General features: G+C 46.7%; 1 protein-coding gene across 3 annotated transcripts in view; it reads right to left on the bottom strand.

The window, feature by feature from the left end:
* DGUOK (deoxyguanosine kinase) overlaps nt 1-20,240 on the bottom strand; it is a 68,615-nt gene that overhangs the window by 8,388 nt on the left and 39,987 nt on the right. For all 3 annotated transcript variants that reach the window (XM_055123085.1, XM_055123086.1, XM_055123087.1), the window contains exons 4-6: nt 10,960-11,107; nt 1,999-2,114; nt 182-281 (exon numbers count right to left, since the gene is read on the bottom strand). In XM_055123085.1, coding sequence (XP_054979060.1) covers nt 182-281; nt 1,999-2,114; nt 10,960-11,107 — 364 coding nt within the window. The remainder of the gene's footprint in view (nt 1-181; nt 282-1,998; nt 2,115-10,959; nt 11,108-20,240) is intronic.

The following is a 20,240-nucleotide window of genomic DNA, read 5'->3' as shown; positions in this document are numbered from 1 at the left end:
TTAGCCTGAAATACTTCAGAGACTGGGGACAGTGTTAGTAACTTGTGCAAAAATTCCACGTCCCACAAGGTACAAGGGAAGTGAGGCGCAAAATGGAGACCCAGGACCCTGGAGCTTGACGCCAAGATAGGAAGCCCAGTGAGGGAGAGCCCCCGGCAGGCCAGCGCCCAGGCCCCCCTACCTTTGCCAAGAGTTCTTCTTGTTTGGCTCCGACTTCAGAAAAGTCATCATTGACATCCAGCACCAGCACTGGAATGTTGAGCAGAGAGTCAAAGTGGAGCCTAGAAGAAGCAGCAACATTCCAGGGATTGGTAAAATGAAGCCGAGCCAACTTTGAGACTTGTCCGTGACGTCTTACTAGTTCAGAGAACAGAACTAAACTCACCTGGCTCCTTAACAAAACTTAACAATATTAAACTGTAGAAATTTAATAATAATAATAATAATAACAATAAAGTGGGTGGTGGTGAGACAGTACTGTGGGTGGGGTGCTGGCTTTGCATGTGGCCTACCTGGGCTCAATCCCCAGCACTGCACACGGTCCCCCGAGCATCAGCAGGAGTAATCCCTGAGTACAGAGCCAGAAGTAAGCCCTGAGCACTGCCAGATGTGGCTGACTGATGTCCCCTCCTCCCCCTGAAAAAGAACTAAGGACCACAGGACAGGGAAGTAAAGCTCACGCTTTGTGTGTGGCTGACCCTGATTCAATCCCTGGTATGACCTGGTCCCCAAGCAGCATCAGGTACAGCTCTGGAGAAACCCAACCATGGCCAACACCTCTGGGGTGACCCAGGAATTCCCGACACCACAGGGCCCAAAGAGCTTTAGGCCTTAGCATTTAATCACAGGGCCCTTTGGCCTGAGAATTACAGAGGCTAAAATAAATATGAAAAATCTGTAATGAAAAACTCTATAAAATCTGTTATAATAAGATGAACTCTGTTGTAAATAAATTAAAATAGTTTTTAAAAAACAAACCAGATTTAAAGTTGGCAGGAATACGGCCAGAACGGTAGGATAGTGGGTAGGGTGCCTGCTGTGCGCCTGGCTGACCAGGGTTAGATCCCTGGCACCACATCCCTGGCCACCTGAGCCCTGCCAGGAGTGGTCCCTGCATGCAGAACCAGGAGTAAACCCTGAGCACTGCCAAGTGTGCACCCTTGCCACCAAAATAAATGAAGTGGTAAAAATAAAGTGATAAAATTTATTTATTTTTTTAAGTTAGGGATGGAGAGCAATGCTCAGGGACTACTCCTGACCCTGGACTCAGGGGTCACTCTCTCTTGGTGGGGATCCAGAAAACCAGAGTTGGTCACAGACAAGGCAAGTGCCTAAGCATCCTGCAGTGACTTTCTGGCCCTGAAAATTTCTTTTTTAGTTATACAGCTGATACTTAAGGTCTGAGCCCGATTTTAAGTAGATAACCAAGTACGTCGAAGGGAGAAAAGGCAGAAACTAAGAATGTCAATTTAGCAAAATGTACGATTTCTCTACAACCTTCAACTCTTCAGTCTGAGTCAACTAGATGACCATCATCACTCATAAAATTCAATCTAGGAGAACAACAACAAAAAACTGGAGAGGGGCTGGAGCGATAGCACAGCATGTAGGCGTTTGCCTTGCACGCGGCCGACCCGGGTTCGATTCCCAGCATCCCATATGGTTCCCTGAGCACCGCCAGGAGTAATTCCTGAGTGCAAAGTCAGGACTAGCCCCTGTGCATCACCAGGTGTGACCCAAAAAGAAAAAAAAAAACAAAACAAAAAAAAACAAGAAAACAAAAAAAACTGGAAAAATGGCACCAAATAAAAAGTCTCTTGAAATATTCAGGTTACACCGCTATGACAGTTGAGTTGAACAGTGCCTGAAATTTCCAACCCCTTCTAGTACATTCGAGACCGTCTTACGGGCTGCATGTCCGTCTGTGTTCCAACAACTGGAGGGCCAACAGCCAGCGGGACGGGGGCATGGCTCGGTGTCGGCTCTCTCAACACTTACTTGGTTGTCTTGCGGACGAGCCAGGCCTCATGCTGCTCGTGAAGCTGCTCGAGATATGCCAGCTCGATGCCCTTCTCCTCCTGCCTGGCTCTCTGCTGCAGTCGCTTCAAACAAACCTGAAAAACAACCCCAGGACCGTTACCGTGACTCTCCTAGCATCATCTCTGGGAGTTCTCGGACCTCTCGGACCCGCTCCTGAGGTCCACCCTGAGCTCTGGGATGAACCGGCACGTGGATTTGCTTTCTGCCTGTTTTCCTGCTCAGCGTGGATAAAGGGAACCAAGACCTGCTCCAGGAACCTGTGACGCCTTTTCTCTTTCTTTCTCCCGACTACAGCTGGGAGGTCTCGAAAGTCTCTTGGCTTTTTTTCCCCACTCGTTCTCTCCTGCTGCCCTCTGCCCTCGACAGGTGCTGGTTTCCTCTCACCTGGCCCATGAGAGAAGCCCTCCGCCTCCTGGAGGTAGTGAAGAACAGGGAGAGAGCACAGACCTTAAAAACCACAGAAGACCAGGATCAAATTCCTGTCTTCACCATGGCTGAGTGGTGCAATCTCTGTGGGCTTCCATTTCCTCATTCCCCTCTCGCCACACACGTAGCTGTGAGGACCTACTGAGGGAAGGCTTGTCGGGTTCCTGGCAGAGCTTCCAGTTGGTCCCCCTCAGTGCACCCTCCTGTAGTCCTGAAGCAGGATGGCATGTCTCTCCTTGCTAAATACCTCCCAGGCTCCTTCCTGCCTACAGGTTTCACCACCCCCCTCCTTCAGGGAAGTATGAGCAGCATCCTATTTACGTAAGGAGATAAGTAACTAGAAACAGCTCTTCCCTATCACACCAAACATGCACTCTGGAACAGAATGCAAAAATCTTGCAGAGGTCAAAAGTGAAACAAAGAATTTTATTATTATTATTATTTTTGCTTTTTGGGTCACACCCGGCGATGCACAGGAGTTATTGCTGGCTCACGCACTCAGGAATTACCCCTGAAGTGCTCAGGGATTTGAACCCGGGTCTGCCGCATGCAAGGCAAATGTCCTACCTGCTGTGCTATCACTCCAACCCTGAAACAAATCATTTTTAAAAGTGAGGTTTTGTAGAATGACATTGCTATGTTCTTTCCCCCTTGCCACAAGAAGCTTAGGTTTATCCTGGTCACACCCATCAAGGTGCTCCCAAGTCACTCTCATTCCTTTATCTGTAACTACTACTTTTTTTTTTTAATCTGTAACTACTTCTCTGTGCTCTCAACCCCAAACAGTTAATCAGCTTTTTATCAGACTCTGTTAATTTGTAAGGTCAAATCTTTCTAGGACACTGAACTTATATTGTAAGTTAATATTGCCTTTGTCCTCTCCTTGTGTCTTTTGAATAGTCTACTTTTAAGCAATGTCCCCTCTTGTATAGACACAAGAAGACAATATTATGCTTTTGTAATTTGGGATTTAATTGGCTTCGAATATTATTCATTCCTAGGCAGCTGCTTTCTCAACTTAAGCCTCAGTTGCCCTCAGTTCCTAGCACCTCAAAAGCAGGGTCCCGACAAGGGACGGGATGGACCCAGGGCATGCAGTGAGTTATGTGCTACCTTGGCATCGAGATGGCCTGGCCAAAGTGCCTAATTCTTTTTTTTTTGCTTTTTGGGTCACACCCGGCAATGCACAGGGGTTACTCCTGGCTTTGCACTCAGGAATTACTCCTGGCGGTGCTCAGGGGACCATATGGGATGCTGGGATTCGAACCCGGGTTGGCCAGTGCAAGGCAAATGCCCTACCCGCTATGCTATCGCTCCAGCCCCTAAAGTGCCTAATTCTTAACTATAAATTAAGAGCTTGATCATGGACAAATGCTGTCATGATCCAAAAGTAATGACGAGGGGCTGGAGTGATGGCACAGCGGGTAGGGCGTCTGCCTTGCACGCGGCCGACCCAGGTTAGATTCCCAGTATCCCATATGGTCCCCTGAGCACCGCCAGGGGTAATTCCTGAGTGCAGAGCCAGGAGTAACCCCTGTGCATCGCTGGGTGTGACCCAAAAAGAAAAAAAAAAGTAATGACGAGACTAGGACCCTGCTAGGGATAGAACAGACTAATCTGGCCTGAGTTCTGAGATCGAGATGGCCCCAGGAGAGCAATTCTATAAGCTTAATGAATCTCTTACTGTGTCCATATAAAATGATTAATATTATGTATGCTTATGTATTTGCTGGACGAGGAGAGGAGAAACACACTCATTGGATTTGCCTAAGGTGGGTCGTCCTGCTGAAAGAGAATCTGTCCCAGAAGCAGCATCCCCTGAGGGAAAGAACTTTACCCCTATTGTGACCACATCTATGTGTACGCCCAAACCCCCTCATGCTGGGGGGGATTTAACTGGGCTGTTATAGTGGGTTGGGGCGAGATGGAGAGCCGGGAGAGAAGCGGAGAGAGACGAGAGTGAATGGAATAAACAGCAACCGGCTTGGCCCTCGTTCACTCCTCCATCTGCCCCGGGCCGCTCCGGCTGAGTGAGCACTCCGGGACCACCCCTTGAACACCTGGGCACAGACGATGGGGAGAGCCGCTGGGGCTCTCCCCCAGTAGTTCCCTGCCAGAAGTTTTTTCACAAGGTTTGTCCCTTCACTTTGACGTAAAGCTAGAGTGATCTGATTCTGCTGTCACCCGATAGAAAAGCGGAACACAGCAGCTCACAGAATGTCACACGAGCTATGCTGGAACTTGACCCCACTCCTGTGTCTTCTTCATCCTCAGCTTCTTAGTAACCCCCTGGACTCCTAGCTTTAGCCAGGCAAGACCTGACCTCCTACAGGCAAGATAACTCCCTTCATACCTCAAAACTTTTGCTCCAAATATTTATATTCTGCCTGAGTAGCATTTCTTCCTCTGCCTACCTTGCAAAATTTTTGCTACTCAGTGTCATGTGTCCTTAAAGAACAGATGAATTAACCTACTGAATAGCCCCTAGATAAACCCAATGATGAATCCCTCTTTCAAACACTTTATTTCCAAGTGTAAACATCATTTCCAAATGCAACACATTTCCAAAGACAGCTTTTGTTTTCCCATCATAGCCTACCTGGATTCCAAGGAAATAAAACATATTTCATTTATAGGCTCATGCCCAACTCTTCACATTGATTCACATAGATAACTTCTAACACATACCCCGTCTCATCTTTCCCTTACCCTTGAATCAATTAAATGTTCCACACTTAAAGTCTTTGTCCTCAGAGCTTTCCAATGTAGTAAGAGAGTAACTAAAAAGAATGTGTGGGGCTGGAGCAACAGCATAGCGGGGAGAGCGTTTGCCTTGCATGCGGCAACCAGGGTTCGAATCCCAGCATCCCTGAGCACCGCCAGGAGTAATTCCTGAGTGCAGAGCCAGGAGTAACTTCTGTGCATTGCCCGGTGTGACCCCAAAATTAAGAATGTGTGAAATAACCGAGTGCTCAACTATGAATTCTATTTTTCTTTCCAATGTGGTGCCCCATGGACCATCTGGTGCCAGTGATCCAACCTAGGCTTCCCACATGCAAAACACATGCTCCTGAGGTTTGACTCCTAAGTACACTTCAGCTAACAGAGAGTCACCTGAGCTTGGGGAGTCTAAGAGGTGTTCCTGAAAAGGGTGGGACCACCCCCCACATACACTCCACCCACCCCTGCCCCATTCCTTCGGTCCCAATGAGCTGAGTCTGGTGCTGTTCCAGGCCTGTGCACACATAGGCCACCAGAGAAGTTTCTACCGGCTCAGAAAACAGAGGGAAAGCCCAAACTCCAAGAGGTCCCGGCGGCCGGAAGTCACGCCCTCGACCCACCCTCAGCGCCATCTTGCCACAATCAACAGAGAAGCGGCCAGGCATTCTGGTGAGCAACTCAGCCCGGAAAATGCTCTGGACCCAAATTGGGGCCAACAACACCGGGGAGCCGGAAGGAGGAGGTGCAGCCAAAACACCTTCTCCAGATGGAGCCCTGGCGACACTGAGCAGCAACTAACACGGCTCCGGGATTCGGGACTGGGACACACACATCCGAGCCGTGGGGGGGAGGGGGGGCACTGGAGTGGGGCAGTGCCAGCCCAAACTCCAAGAGGTCCCGGCCACCGGAAGTCACACCCTCAACCCACCCTCGGCGCCATCTTGCCACAATCAACAGAGAAGCGGCCAGGCATTCTGGTGAGCAACTCAGCCCGGAAAATGCTCCGGACCCAAATTGGGACCAACAACACCGGGGAGCTGGAAGGAGGAGGTGCCGCCAGCACACCTTCTCCAGATGGAGCCCTGGCGACACTGAGCAGCAACTAACACGGCTCCGGGATTCGGGACTGGGACACATCCGAGCCTTTTCTAAAACCTGAAAACATACAATCTTTTAATGGAAAACTAATTATCAAATGCTTCCTTAATAGGGTTATCTTGTTTGGGGGTATAACTCCCACAACAATAGTGAGTTTTGTGTTGAAATATGGAACGTAATCAAGGTGAAGAGAAAATGAAGTGAAATTCATCAGTTATACAGTTGGGGTGGGGGGCGGGGGGTATACCGGGGATTTTGGTGGTGGAATATGGGCACTGGTGAAGGGATGGTGTTTGAATACTGTATAACTGAGACATAAACCTGAGAACTTTGTAACTTTCCACATGGTGATAAAATAAAATTTAAAAAAATAAAAATTAAAAAAAAAAGAAAAGAAAACAGAGGAAAGAGGAAACACAGGGTGCTCCTTCTCACTGGGCAAAGGAACCCCAGGGAACAAGCCAAAATCCTTGCACAGGAGCAGTCTTGTGGAGCAGAGGGTCAACAACCCTTTAAGCTTTCATTTGTAACTTTAACAATCTCCTATTCCAATCTTCCTTTTCTACTTTCATTCCTTCTGAATGTCTGCAAAAATATTTTGAGGGGGAGAGTAAACCCCGTGGTACTCAGGGTTTACCCCTGACTCTGTGCTCAAGGATCACTCTTGGGGTGTGTGTGTGGGGGGGGATTGGGGAATCTTGTGTGATTCTGGGCACCTAACCCAGCTCAGCCATGCACAAGGTGTGTCCTACCTGCTGTACTCTCTCTCAGGCCTTGTGTACAACTCTTGTTTTTAGCTTCTACATCTGTTCCATGATCCCACCCTTACTGCTGATGGCTTCAGAACACTTCCCCTCCTCCCTCTCTCCCCAACACAGCGGCTTTAAACACTCCTACTTTCAGCTCCCTGGCTCTCTACCCCAAAAAAACAACCAACTTTAGTAGCTTTTTGTGTTCTTTCAGTTATCTTTTTTTACCCCCGACCTGTTTTTCTTAAGCAAACACATGAAAGTTCCACCACACACTCTTTTTGTTTTTCTTTGCTTAACAAAATGTCTTAGAACAAATTTATTGTTCTTTTTAATGGTGTCAGAGTTTTCCAGTGCAAGGAGGCTGTGTAATATATTCATCTGGTCCCTAATGATGATTTCTTGTGTTGATTCCAACCGTTTGCTTTTACAAACAATGCTGCCTTGCACATGAGCCAATCTGCCCATGTGGGGGCATATTTAAAGAGTAAATTTTAAAGGCTCATGACTAACAGGTCAAAAGGTATGTGGATTTACTAGTACAGGCCGCCAGACTGCTTCCTTAGAGATAAGCCAATTTACATTCCTGCTACAAAGGTAGCTTCAGGATTTCTAAACTTAGCAAAACTATCTAATTTTCCTCTCTGAAGGAAAATATTATCAAAATTAATGGAAATGCATACTTTTAAATGTGGCTTTATGTTTTCAATTACACATAAGAACAGAGCAATTATTTTTATTAAAGCTATAATTATTCATTCATTGCTTGCAGGCAAATATTGATACTAAAGTCTCTCCTCTTAAAATAGGTCAACATTCCCCTTTTTAACTATTAGTTTGTTTAAAAGAGCAAACTTTCCCCTCCATAGGTCTAGATTAACTCCTATTTTGAGCATCTGGTGGCATTCTTGTTGCATGGCTATAACAACTTTTTTTTGTTTTTGTTTTTTTGGGCCACACCCAGTGGTGCTCAGGGGTTACTCCTGGCTCTGTACTCAGGAATTACTCCTGGCAGTGCTTGGGGGACATCATACAGGATGCTGGGGATCGGACCAGGGTGAGCTGCATGCCAGGCAAGCACCTACCCTCTATGCTATCTCTCCAGTCCTAGTTACCACAAATTCTTTTTTTTTTTTTAAAGAAGGTGCAGGAATTTGTGGGCCACTTTATTATTTTTTTTAATTATTTTTTTTTTGCTTGTTTTGGGGTCACACCCAGCGATGCACAGGGGTTACTCCTGGCTCATGCACTCAGGAATTACCCCTGGCGGTGCTCGGGAGACCATATGGGATGCTGGGAATCGAACCCGGGTTGGCCGCGTGCAAGGCAAATGCCCTACCCGCTGTGCTATTGCTCCAGCCCCTTCATGTTGCTTCTTAAACACGGCAGGGAGTCACATAAATGAATGTGAGAATTATTAAGTCCTTGTTTGCTTTTGCTTTTTTGGCCACACCCGACAATGCTCAGGGGTTACCCCTGACTCTGCACTCAGGAATTACTCCTGTAGTGCTCAGGGTGTGTGTGGGGGACCATATGGGATGCCAGGTTGGCCATGTGCAAAGCAAATGCCCTACAAGCTGCTACGCTCCAGTTCCCAGCGTTGAGTCTTAGGATTGTGTTATAAAATCAATTTCATTATGATTTATTATCTGTAGCACTGTCGTCCCATTGCTCATCGATTTGCTCGAGCGGGCACCAGTAACACTTCCATTGTGAGACTTGTTACTATTTTTGGCATACTGAATATGCCATGGGTTGCTTGCCAGGCTCTGCCGTGCAGGCGGGACTCTCGGTAGCTTTCTGGGCTCTCCGAGAGGGATGGAGGAATCGAACTCGGGTCGGTCACATGCAAGGCAAATGCCCTACCCGCTGTGCTATCGCTCCAGTCATTTTATTATCAGTTAAAAAAACCTGCAAGCTTACTTGAAGGAGGGAAAGGGAAAGGTGCTGTCTCTAACAGCACTGACCAGAGGCCGCACACAGCCACACACAGGAGTCAGGGCTGATCTCAGGGAGGACACCAGCATTCCTAGGTCCCCTGGCTCTCATGTCCTCTGGTTGAAACATCACCCAAATCCCCATTTGTTCACAGGATGAGCAAGCCATGTCTTAAGCCGCAGGAACCCCTCAGCTCCCCTCAGACTAACTCAGTTAAAAGACCAACCATCCCATCATCCTGATTATTTCCTTTTCTGTTTTTGTTTTCATTTGGGGGTTCACACCCGCAATGCGCAGGGCTTGCTCCTGGCTCTGTGTAGGGCTCAAGGACTACACTGGAGGCCAGGGATTGAACCCAGGTCAGGTGTGTGCCAGGCAAGCGCCTTACCTGCTGTACCATCACCCCGGCCCCAAGACACACCATTACCTTCACTGCCACCAGCACTGTCCTCGCTTTCTCAAGCCGGTGTCCGGGTCCCAGAAACAGAGCTGCTTCTGGGAGAGGGCCGAGCACCCTGTTTGGCTCCAGGAATGGCTCTGCCGGTTCCCTAAAGCCACGCCTGTCTTCATGGCACTGCACCGGATGTGTGAAGTTCTGCTTCTCTGTTCCTCCCCTTTCTCTATTCTTCTCCTAAAGCTCAGTTCCTCAAGCTGCTGCTTCTTTACTCATCCCGAGATTCCTCTTATCTCTGGAAACCTCTGTCACCTCTTCCTGCTCCAGCCTCAGTCTTGATTTGGTCCACTGGCACGTGACTTTGCGCCGGCCGCGAGCCTTCCTGGGGGCCAGGGCTCTCCTCTCACCCCGACCCCACGCGAGGTTACCTCTAGCCATCCTCTCTGGCTGGGGTCTTCCCCCAGCCCTGACACTCATCCCCATCCCTACCGTGTAGTCACCGTTCACCTTGAGCTTCATGCACAATGTCAGCTTGATTCTTCTCAGAGGCGTCGGTGCTCCTGCCGTCTCACGCCACCCCACCCCAGCCCCCGCTTCCCCGTGTGCCAGGCTGTCTCTACAGTCCCAGGCAGAGTCACGGAGAGCAAATTCTGTCATCCATCCTGCCTGGTCAGAAGCATCGTTTAGGTTCAAAGCGGGGACAAGGGACTGCAGAGACGGCACAAAGGGCTGAGCATATGCGTTGCATGGGGCAGGCCCGGGCCCAAGCCACAGCACCACATGGTTCTCTGAGCACTGCCAGGAGCCACCCTCAGGCCCAGAGCCAGGAGCAGCCGCTGGGCACTGCCAGGTGTGGCTCCTACAGCCAAACCAAACTAACGCATAGTCCACAAAATGGCCTATAACTTAGGCTGGCATCAGGACAGGGTGAGGAAATCTTCCTCCTTCTTCTACTCCCCACATTCTTCACCAAGACCCCACCACAGACTCTGGTGACCCAGCTGGAGGAAAGGAAGAGTCGGGGAGCCAACTGTGGAAGGGTCAATGCACAAACCCGGGAGGATTAAAAAAAAAAACACCCCGTTTCTCTGATGACAGAACTAAGGTTACCAAGGGAGGGAAAGGGAAAAGGGTAGAGGGCAAGGATGAGAGGGGGTAACACTGATATTATTATATATATTTTAAAAAAAGGAAAAAAAAAGAAAAACACCTCAACTATTTTTTTTCTTTTGTTTTTTTTTTTGCTTTTTGGGTCACACCTGGCAATGCACAGGGGACCATATGGGATGCTGGGAATTGAACCCGGGTCAGCCATGTGCAGGGCAAATGCCGTACCTGCTGTGCTATTGCTCCAGCCCCACCTCAACTATTTTTAAAGTCCAATTTGCTCTCTGCTGCTGCTACTTCAAGAGACACTCGCCCCAGAGAGGGCTGCAGAGCGCAGGTGGGAGAGGGTCTTCTGCTCGGGTGTGGGCATGCGCTCACCGACCGTCCCCCAGACTCTGACTAATACCCACAGCACAAGTTCAACCACCAGAAAAGCAGGAGTCTGCTCACAGAGCCCTGGCCTGAGGCTTTAGGTTTTCACATTACCTGGGGGGTAGCCCGGAGGTAGAGGAAGCCATGAAGTCGGAGCTGGCTGGCAAATTGTTGCAGGAGAAAGGAATGCCAGTCCTGGTAGATGTGCCACTCCATGTCACTGAGGGAGCCATTTTCAAAAAGGTTCTTTGCAAAGATGTACCTGATTGGAAACATAAGGGGATGGGAGAGGAGAGAAAAATGGGAAATGGAATCAAAGGCAGAGGAGAGAGCGGTGCAGAAAATCAATAACTAACTTGTTCCATGTCTGTTCAAGCCACTTAACCTTTCCAGCACTTCATCAATCTTTAAGAAATGTGAATTCTTAAACTGCATCTCTCCCCCTTCTCAACTCTGAAACGGGAGCTAGCACCAACACTTCAGAAGCCCAGACTACATCTCTCCAGATGAATCAATCCACTGGAAGAAAAAGGACGCTGGAAGAGAATATCATTGATCACTGGGAGCCAGTCAGGATACATAATAAAGGGGGCCTAATAAGTCAAATCCTGAGGTTTCCTTACTCTTGTAACAATAGGCTGCCAAATAAACAACCTGATGTAGGGTACCGGCCCAGTTCAAATAAGTCCTGAGGGCTTCTCAATCTCCAGGCTGCTGACTCAACCTCTGGTTCATCTGAGATGAACCAGATGAGACGGGGAGAAGAAACTACTCAGTGGTGTCAGGTATGCAGAAAAAGATGTGTTTCCTGCTAACTGTAGTATTACCAGGAAAGCAGACTCTTCTCCAAAGCATACACGAGCCCCTATTTACTTATTTTCTCTGCTGCTGAACAACCAATCCAGGTACAAGAAAGCAAAATCAAAAAACCAAATTAGCTTTACCCCATGCTTACTTCCAGAACTAAAAGAGCAGCTGGCAGAAAGAAAATTAGTGCAACCTAGGAGTCATTGCTTCAGAATTCTTAATTCCGCTTTAAAACCTCGGGCACCTTAATACAAAACACAATTACATTCTACACAATAAACTCTAGTTTCTAAGGTAACGCAACTGGCCACTTGTGAAAAATGAAAATTGGAATCCTTGTTTACTAGTGGCTCTGGGAAGTATACACCGCAAGGTTGCAAGAGCTGTGCTGAAGAACAGATTTCAGAGTGCTGCTGGCTCCAAAATTCACCAGCAGAATCTTCATGGGCAAGCTTAACTCTATCAGCTTGTTTCTTTCTCTTTAGAAAGATGCAACATGACGCAGAGAGCGGTTGTGATAATGGTGTATGACACCAGCAAAGTGTTTAGAGGATTAACTGGCACACACCATTCAAGATGTCTTAGTTGCTATTATAATTACTCTTTGCTGGGCAATGAAGAAACTAATTTGAGAGCTTCTGCCCAAGTCAGTTCAAGAAGCCAACCTGGCCAGTCCGGGATGGTCTGACAACAGGTCAGCCACAGCAACTGAGAGGTGACTTGTAGCTCAATTTCTGAACAATGTTTTCAGCTTCTCGACAAGATAATTGGTTTTTGTTTTTTTCTTTTTGGGGTCACACCTGTCGATGCACAGGGGTTACTCCTGGCTCATGCACTCAGGAATTACTCCTGGAGGTGCTCGGGGGACCATATGGGATGCTCGGAATCAAGCCCGGGTTGGCCGTGTGCAAGGCAAACGCCCTACCTGCTGTACTATTGCTTCAGCCCCTTGACAGATCATTTTTAAGACCTTTAAGTTAAAATCTTGAAAGAAAGAAAGAAAAAAAGAAAGAAAGGAAGGAAGGAAGAAATCACACATCTGTTGATAAGATCTATGACAGGATTTCTTGTCTTTTCTTTAAACTTTTCGGGCCATATCTGGCAGTGCACCCAGGGATCATTTCATGACCCGGCTGAAGGGACCATATGAGCTGCCGGGAATTGAACCAGGATTGTCTATGGTAAGGCAAGCACCCTATCTGCCCTACTCTTTTTTAAAAAAATTTCTTTTCTTTTTTTGGGCCACACCCAGCGGTGCTCAGGGGTTACTCCTGGCTTTGCATTCAGGGATCATTCCCGGCAGTGCTTACGGTACCATATGGGATGCCGGGGATGGAACCCAGATCAGCCAGAACCCGGACTGGCCGTGTGCAAGGCAAACACCCTACCCGCTATACTACTGCTCCGGCTCGCCTTTCTTGAGGACTGGAGCTTTTACTTCTTCCAATCTAGTGACTGGCGCTGACCGTGAGGGGAAGGAGCCACTGCCGTTGAAGGGCAGGGGGCAGAGAAGCAGCATCTCACGGGTGCAGATGGCAGGGTTCTCGCTCTAACCCGCGCTGCTGTTTCTTTGAACTCAAGCAGAGGAGATTGAGATGTCTTCCTCCCTTTCGTCTACTCTCCCAAACAAGCCCCGTTCTTCCTCGGGAGCATATACGGCAAACGTAACCGGCCTGGGAGCCCCCTTTGAGAAGAGGGGTGCCGGGAAGGTAAGACTGGCTCTCCTCTGCACACTGCTGCAGCCTGAGCCAGCCTGGTGCCCGAACACAAGGAGGCATTAAATGTATTTGTCCTCAGAGGATAAATGAATACAATTTCGTAAGAATGAAAGGATCTAATTACCACCAGCTTTAAAACGTGTAATGGGAAATGTACACTGTTGAAGAGATGGGCACTGGAATACTGCATGGCTGAAACCCAATAATGAACAATCATGTAATTGTGTATCTCATGGTGATTCAGTAAATAAATAAATAAGTAAAATGAGCAATGACCTAACCTTTCTGTCTAAAAAAAAAAAAAGTGATCTCAGAAGAAATATTTAGGATATCGTGGGTGTCTATAGTGCAGTCAACTAACCTCTTCCCTTGGGATGTACAGCTTCTGGGCCTGAGAGACACCTCAGCGGGCTGGGCACATGCTCTGCATGCGGGAGCCCAGGTTTTAATTGTTTTTCAAATTATTTTTTAAATTATTCTATTTATTTATTTATTTATTTTTATTTTTGGGTCACACCCAGCGAGGCTCAGGGGTTACTCCTGGCTTTGCACTCAGGAATCACTCCTGGCAGTGCTTGGGGGACCATATGGGATGCCGGGGATCGAACCCGGGTCGGCCGCGTGCAAGGCAAACGCCCTACCCGCTGTGCTATCGCTCCAGCCCCTCTTTTTTATTTTTTTATTGAATCACCGTAAGATAGTTACAGAGCTTTCATGTCTGAGTTTCAGTCATACAATGATCCAACACCCGTCCCTCCACCAGTGCATGTTTTCCACCACAAATGTCCCCAGTATCCCCGCGCCCCACCCCACCCCCGCCTCTATGGCAGACAATTTCCCCCATACTCTCTCTCTACTTTTGGACATTGTGGTTTGCAATGCAGATACTGAGAGGCTATCATATTTGGTCCTTTTTCTACTTTCAGCACACATCTCCCATCCTGAACAATCCCTTCAGCCATCATTTTCTTAGTGATCCCTTCTCTATCCCAGCTGCCTTCTCCCCCAGCTCATGAGGCAGGCTTCCAACTATGGAGCAATATTCCTGGCCCTTGTGTCTACTGTCCTTGGGTGTCAGTCTTATGTTATTTTATATTCCACAAATGAGTGCAGTTACCCTATGTCTCTCTCTTTCTGACTCATTTCACTTAGCATGATACTCTCCATGTCTATCCATTTATAAGCAAATTTCATGACTTCACCTCTCAGTTGCATAGTATTCCACTGTATAGAAGTACCAAAGTTTCTTTAACCAGTCGTCTGTTCTCAGGTTTCCAGATTCTGGTTATTGTGAACAGTGCTGCAATGAACATACAGGTACAGATGTCATTTCTACTGTGCCTTTTTGCACCCTCTGGATATATTCCAAGAATAGGTATTGCAGGGTCATATGGAAGCTCAATTTCTAGTTTTTCAAGGAATGCCCATATTGGAGCCCAGGTTTAATCCCCAGCACCACCTCGTTCCTAAACACCACTAGGTGTGGCCCCAAAGCAAACAGAAACAAAAAACAAACCAAAAAAAGATTTATAGCTTCTAATCAAAGCATTTCTGGGACTGGAGAAGTAGCACTGGAGTAAAGACATTTTCCCTGCATGTGGCCAAGCCTGGTTCAATCCTGAGTACCACATATGGTACCCTGAGCATTGCCAGGACTGACTCCTGAGCACAGAGCGAGGAGTTAAGTTCCGAGCACAGCCAGGTGTGACCCAACTATCCCCTGTCCCCCATCAAAATAGAAAGCATTTCTATTTGTGAGCTGTATCATTTTTGTTTATTTAGGGGGATGGAAATTAAAAGATCTACAGTGAGTATGTTTCTAAGCATCCAGGTGGTTATATATACATAAACCATCATTCTAGTCCAAGAGCCATAGCTTGAGAAAGGAAAGAGGAAAAAGAGTAGTAGTGTGTGCAACACTTATAAAAGAACCAAAATGTGCAGCTCAAGCATTTGTAATTTACACATTTAATTTGGATACAAAGTAGACTCAAGTCTTTCCCCAGGACACAAAAACATTCATTCAAAGAGACATATGCACATCACTATTCATTGGAGCACTCAGTACAGAAACTACAATACGGAATCAACCTAGGTGTCCAATGATGGATAAGTGGATCACGAAGGCGTGATATATAAACACATGAAATACTATGTCGCTGCAAGGGTCAAGATGGTATCATGCAATTCTCTACAACATGGATGGAACTGGAAATGCCATGTTAAATGAAGCCAGAAGGAGGACACACACAGAATGATCTCGCTTAATATGTGGTATACAGAATAGCTGGATGACGGAATGCGCTGTTTGAAAGTGGGGAAGCCCAGATCACCCTTGGGCCCAGAATACAGGGAGGAGAAGGGCAGAGGAAGAAAGAAATCGAAGGGGAAGAGAGACAGATGGGAAACATGGGGAGCAGGGGTCAAGGGGACCCGAGTACACTGGTGGTGAAAAGGAGCTAAATATCTAAGTCAGAGTCAACAACACTGAAAACAAGAGATCCAACTCAACAACCAAATTAAAAAGGTGCCTGTCAGAGTGGCAGGCTGGGGATGGGGGTGGGTGAGAGGTTGTTGCTAGAACACAGTATGTCTAAAACCCAATTATGGACCCATTCTACCACAGCCATTGCCACATCAACTCGTCCACTGGCTCTGATCATGAACTGAAGCCCCGAGGAGTTCCAAACCAAGCAGTTGAAATTCATGGATACACTGGTCCCCCCAGTTGGAATCTCTGGAGTGCCCCTTCCTGTTGACGCCCCCGCAGCTGCACCCACACCCCACTACTGCCGCCTTACCAATGGTCTAACTCAACTTCTTCGCTAAGAATCTTTGTAGACTCATCCAAGTTCTTCTACAAATCCTAAAGTTTCTAAAATTCAGACACCTCCAAATTCCACACCACTAAAATTCCAGTACGAACACACCTTATGAGATGAGAAAGTAACACAGAAGACAACTAAAGTCAACAAACAAAAAACAATGAACGAACAGCTTAGTAAATTCTCAGACAAAGATTTAACAACCTTGTGGTGAGATGTAACAATTTTCACAAATTTTCTTTTGCTGAAGTATTTTTGATGATTCCTTTAGCCATCTGGATGTGACAAGCAATAGAAAACAAATTATCATGTGCCTGCTTAGTGGGTAAGCTTGGGGTGTGGCTGGGAAATGGGGACAATGGTGGTGGGGGGGTGATCACTCAAGTAGTAGGATTGGTAACGGAGCACCAAAAGCCCATAACAACTGTTTTATGAACAACTCTGTGAACCATGGAGCTTAAATAGTTAAAAAAGAAAAAAGAAATTCAGTTCACTGAAGTATAAAAACACTGTGTTGGTGAAAGGAGGCAAAGCAGGAAAATCAGACAAAATCTGTCACACCTCAACAGTTACTACCGCAGGGAGGAAAGTAGTGTCATAGGGACAAGTTTGTCATGGCAACCTCTTGCCTCCCATCCCACCCTACAACCATATACATAATCAAAACTCCATGATGAAGAAGGGATGGGTGGAGGGTGAGACTGATTCCCTTTTTTTTAAAAAATTTTATTAGTAAATCACAGTGAGGTTCAGTTACAAACTTATGAACCTTCATGTTTGCATTTCAAGAGACTGTGCATATTCTTTAAGGGGGTCATTTAGACGACTTGAGCAGATTGAGTAAGGTGCCAAGTCAAGATGGCCAGACCAGGTAGAGATAAAGACCCTGCACCCAAGCTTAGCTCACCCGCATGTACAGTGGTATCGCTGTGCAAGAACATGGTGAAATCAGAATTCTAAGCTTAATGCTCATTGTAGAAAACCTATGATTGCCTGTTTACTATTGTGTTCACTTTAAATTAACTCAGGGCTTCTACCAAACCCATCTCTGTTCTGGGTGCATGAAAATGAACTTTCTACAAAGGAGAAATATGGCTTCGTGTTCAGTCATGTTCTTTCTGAGAGTTTAACAGAGAATACTGGCATTAAGATGTGAATTTTGGAGTTGCTTTTTTTGGGGGATGTCAAGTAAGTATTAGATAAGAATGAATGTTGCTAAGTGAAATGAGTCAGAAAGAGAGGGACAGACATAGAATGATTGCACTCATTTGTGGAATATAAAATAACACAGTATGAGAATAACACCCAAGACAGTAGAGACAAGGGCCAGGACACTGCTCCATAGTTGGAAGCCTGCCTCATGAGCTGGGGCAGAAGGGAGCTGGGACAGAGACTAAGTCAATGGTGGTTGGAGGGGTCGCTCGGGATGAGAGATGTGTGCTGAAATCAGATAAAGGACCAAACATGACGCTCCCTCAGTATCTATTGCAACCCATAATGCCCCAAAGTAGAGAGAGAGTAAGAAGGAAACTGTCTGCCACAGAGGCAGGGGTGGGGTAGGGGTAGGGTGGCGGGAGGGTTACAGGGGAAACTGGTGGTGGAAAAGTTGCACTGGTGAAGGGATGGGTGTTCAATCATTTTATGACTGAAACTTAATCATGAAAGCTTTGTAACTGTATCTCACAGTGATTCAATTAAAAAAAAAGATAAGAATTAATGTGACCTAATTTGTTTCTCAATTTGTACGGTCTAATTTATATTACCCATAAGCAAACACACTGCCATTCAACTTTTAATTTTTGATTGTATTAAATAAAATATGAAACTTTGAAAAAACCTAATCGTGGGGCTGAAGTGACAGTACAGCAGCGGGCAGGGCATTTGCTATGCATAAGTAGGGCATTTGCCTTGCACGTGGCCGACCCAGGGTTCGATCCCTGGCATCCCATATGGTCCCCTAAACACTGCCAGAAGTAATTCCTGAGCATCACTGGGTGTGACCCAAATAGAATTAAAAAAAAAAAAGAGAAGAGAAGAAAAAACCTAATTGTGAATAACTTCGTAAATCACGAAGCTTTATTATTATTACTGTTTTGGTTTTTGGGCCACACCAAACTAATAACAACAGCATTGTTATTATTACTTGTGTTCAGGATTTATTCCTGGTTCTGTGCACAGGAATCGCTCGTACTGGGTTTGGGGGATCCCTACCAGGAGTGCTGGGGATCAAATTCAAGCTGGCTGCATGCAGGACAAGTGCCTGACCCACTGTATCATCGCTCCAATCACAAGGCTTTACTAAAGTTCTTTTAAAAACTAAATCTTTACTAAATTTTTTTAAATTTTTTTTTAAATTTTTAAAAACTAGAACTTTACTAAAGTTCTTTTAAAAACTAAATGGTGGTGTAGAGAAGAAAGCGTCACTTGTGGAGTTGCTTTAAATATCTTGCATGGTTTTTAGTTTTTTTTTTTTTAAATCACATATTCCAACACAAAAGGTTACATCCCCCCCCCCCCCGCTAGAAATAAGAAGTACAACAAACTTGTTAATTTGGAATTAGATGGATAACCAATTTTGTGTTTTCAGAAGTAAATCAAAGGGCTTGAGTAACAGCAGAGTGTACAGGGCATTTGCCTTGCATGCAGCCAGCCCAGGTTCAATCGTCAGCATCCTTTATGGTCCCCTGAGCACCACCAGGAGTAACCCCTGAGAATTTCTGGGTTTGGCCCAAAACCAACCAACGAAACAAATAAACAAAATGGAAGTAAACAGAGAATGAAAACACATCATTTTCCACTTTGATAACTCAAAGTAGCTTCAAACCAATGATAATGCTTCAACCTTCTCATGCTGAGGCAAGTCATCCAGTTTTCATCTAATAAAACCTCAGTGATGTCTAGCCCAAGGCACTTTACTCTGTCTCCACAGGACCTGAACACAAGTCCCAGCCCAGTCTCATGGCAGAGCCAGGCACCATGCAGTCTGGACACATGAGCTCTTCTGGGACAGATCAGCTCACTGCCCACGCAAGTGGGCAGCTCCTCTGAAAGTGCTCACCTCTCACTGCCTCAGGTGATTTTTAAGGTGATGTGCTACCCTTGGCCTGACAGACACTGGATGTCTATTGTAGACTCCGGGCAGCAACAAGCCCAGCCACAAACAAGGGGTCAAAAGGGGCGGAATTTTAAACAGAAACTAATTTCATGGACGTGTAACTCCTAATTAGAAAACCTTTCTTGAACACCAACTGTGTAAGTTCACCAACTAAGTGAGCAGCAGCAAGGTCTCTCTCCCCCGCCACGTGCGTCTGGGGCCCTGAGCGGCCTCCCCAGCCCAGCCTGCAGCTGCTGCCCCAGCAGGCGCGTGAAGGAGGGTACGGGGCCGCTGGGCTGGTTGGTGGCCAGTTGCTGTTTATTCCATTCCCCCTGCGTGCCTGTTTCAGTCTAAGTGCCCCGCTCCAGTCTCACGACACTGCCCTTCTTTCCTGTCTCCTCCGGTCCCCCAACCTAGTCTCCGCCTCTGCTCTCCATCTGCCCAGCCCCCAACCCTTGGGGGTCGCAACTACCCACAGGTGAGGCAGCACAATCAACATATGTAAATCCCTTCCTTCCGGGGAAGCTCTTCTAAGACAATGATCTCTGGCCAGGATATTTGCTCAAGGGGGTGTTTTTATCTAAGGACCTAACTTCTCCTTTCCTTAGGCCATAAACAATCATCTTAGACTTACTTCTTAAGAATATATTAGTCATTTTGTATGGACACAGTAGGAGATACATAAAGCTTATAGGGTGGCTCCTTCCGAACATCTTACCATAGATCCCAGACTACAGGGCTCGGGCCAGATAGTTCTTTTCTAACCCTGGCAGGGTCCTAGTTCAGTTGTTTATTTTTGGATCATAACAGAATCTGTCCATGACCATGCTCTTAACTTATATTAAGTATTATGGCGCTTGGCCTGGCCCATTTCGATGCCAGGGTAGCTCACAGCTTGCCTTGAGTCCACCCAGTCTTTTCATCGGGACTCTGCTTTGGGTGCTATTAGAA

Source organism: Sorex araneus, chromosome X (assembly GCF_027595985.1).
Source record: "Sorex araneus isolate mSorAra2 chromosome X, mSorAra2.pri, whole genome shotgun sequence".
Lineage (NCBI taxonomy): Eukaryota > Metazoa > Chordata > Mammalia > Eulipotyphla > Soricidae > Sorex > Sorex araneus.
The sequence above is the reverse complement of the archived record's forward strand: the minus strand, read 5'-3'. Positions and strand labels throughout refer to the sequence as shown.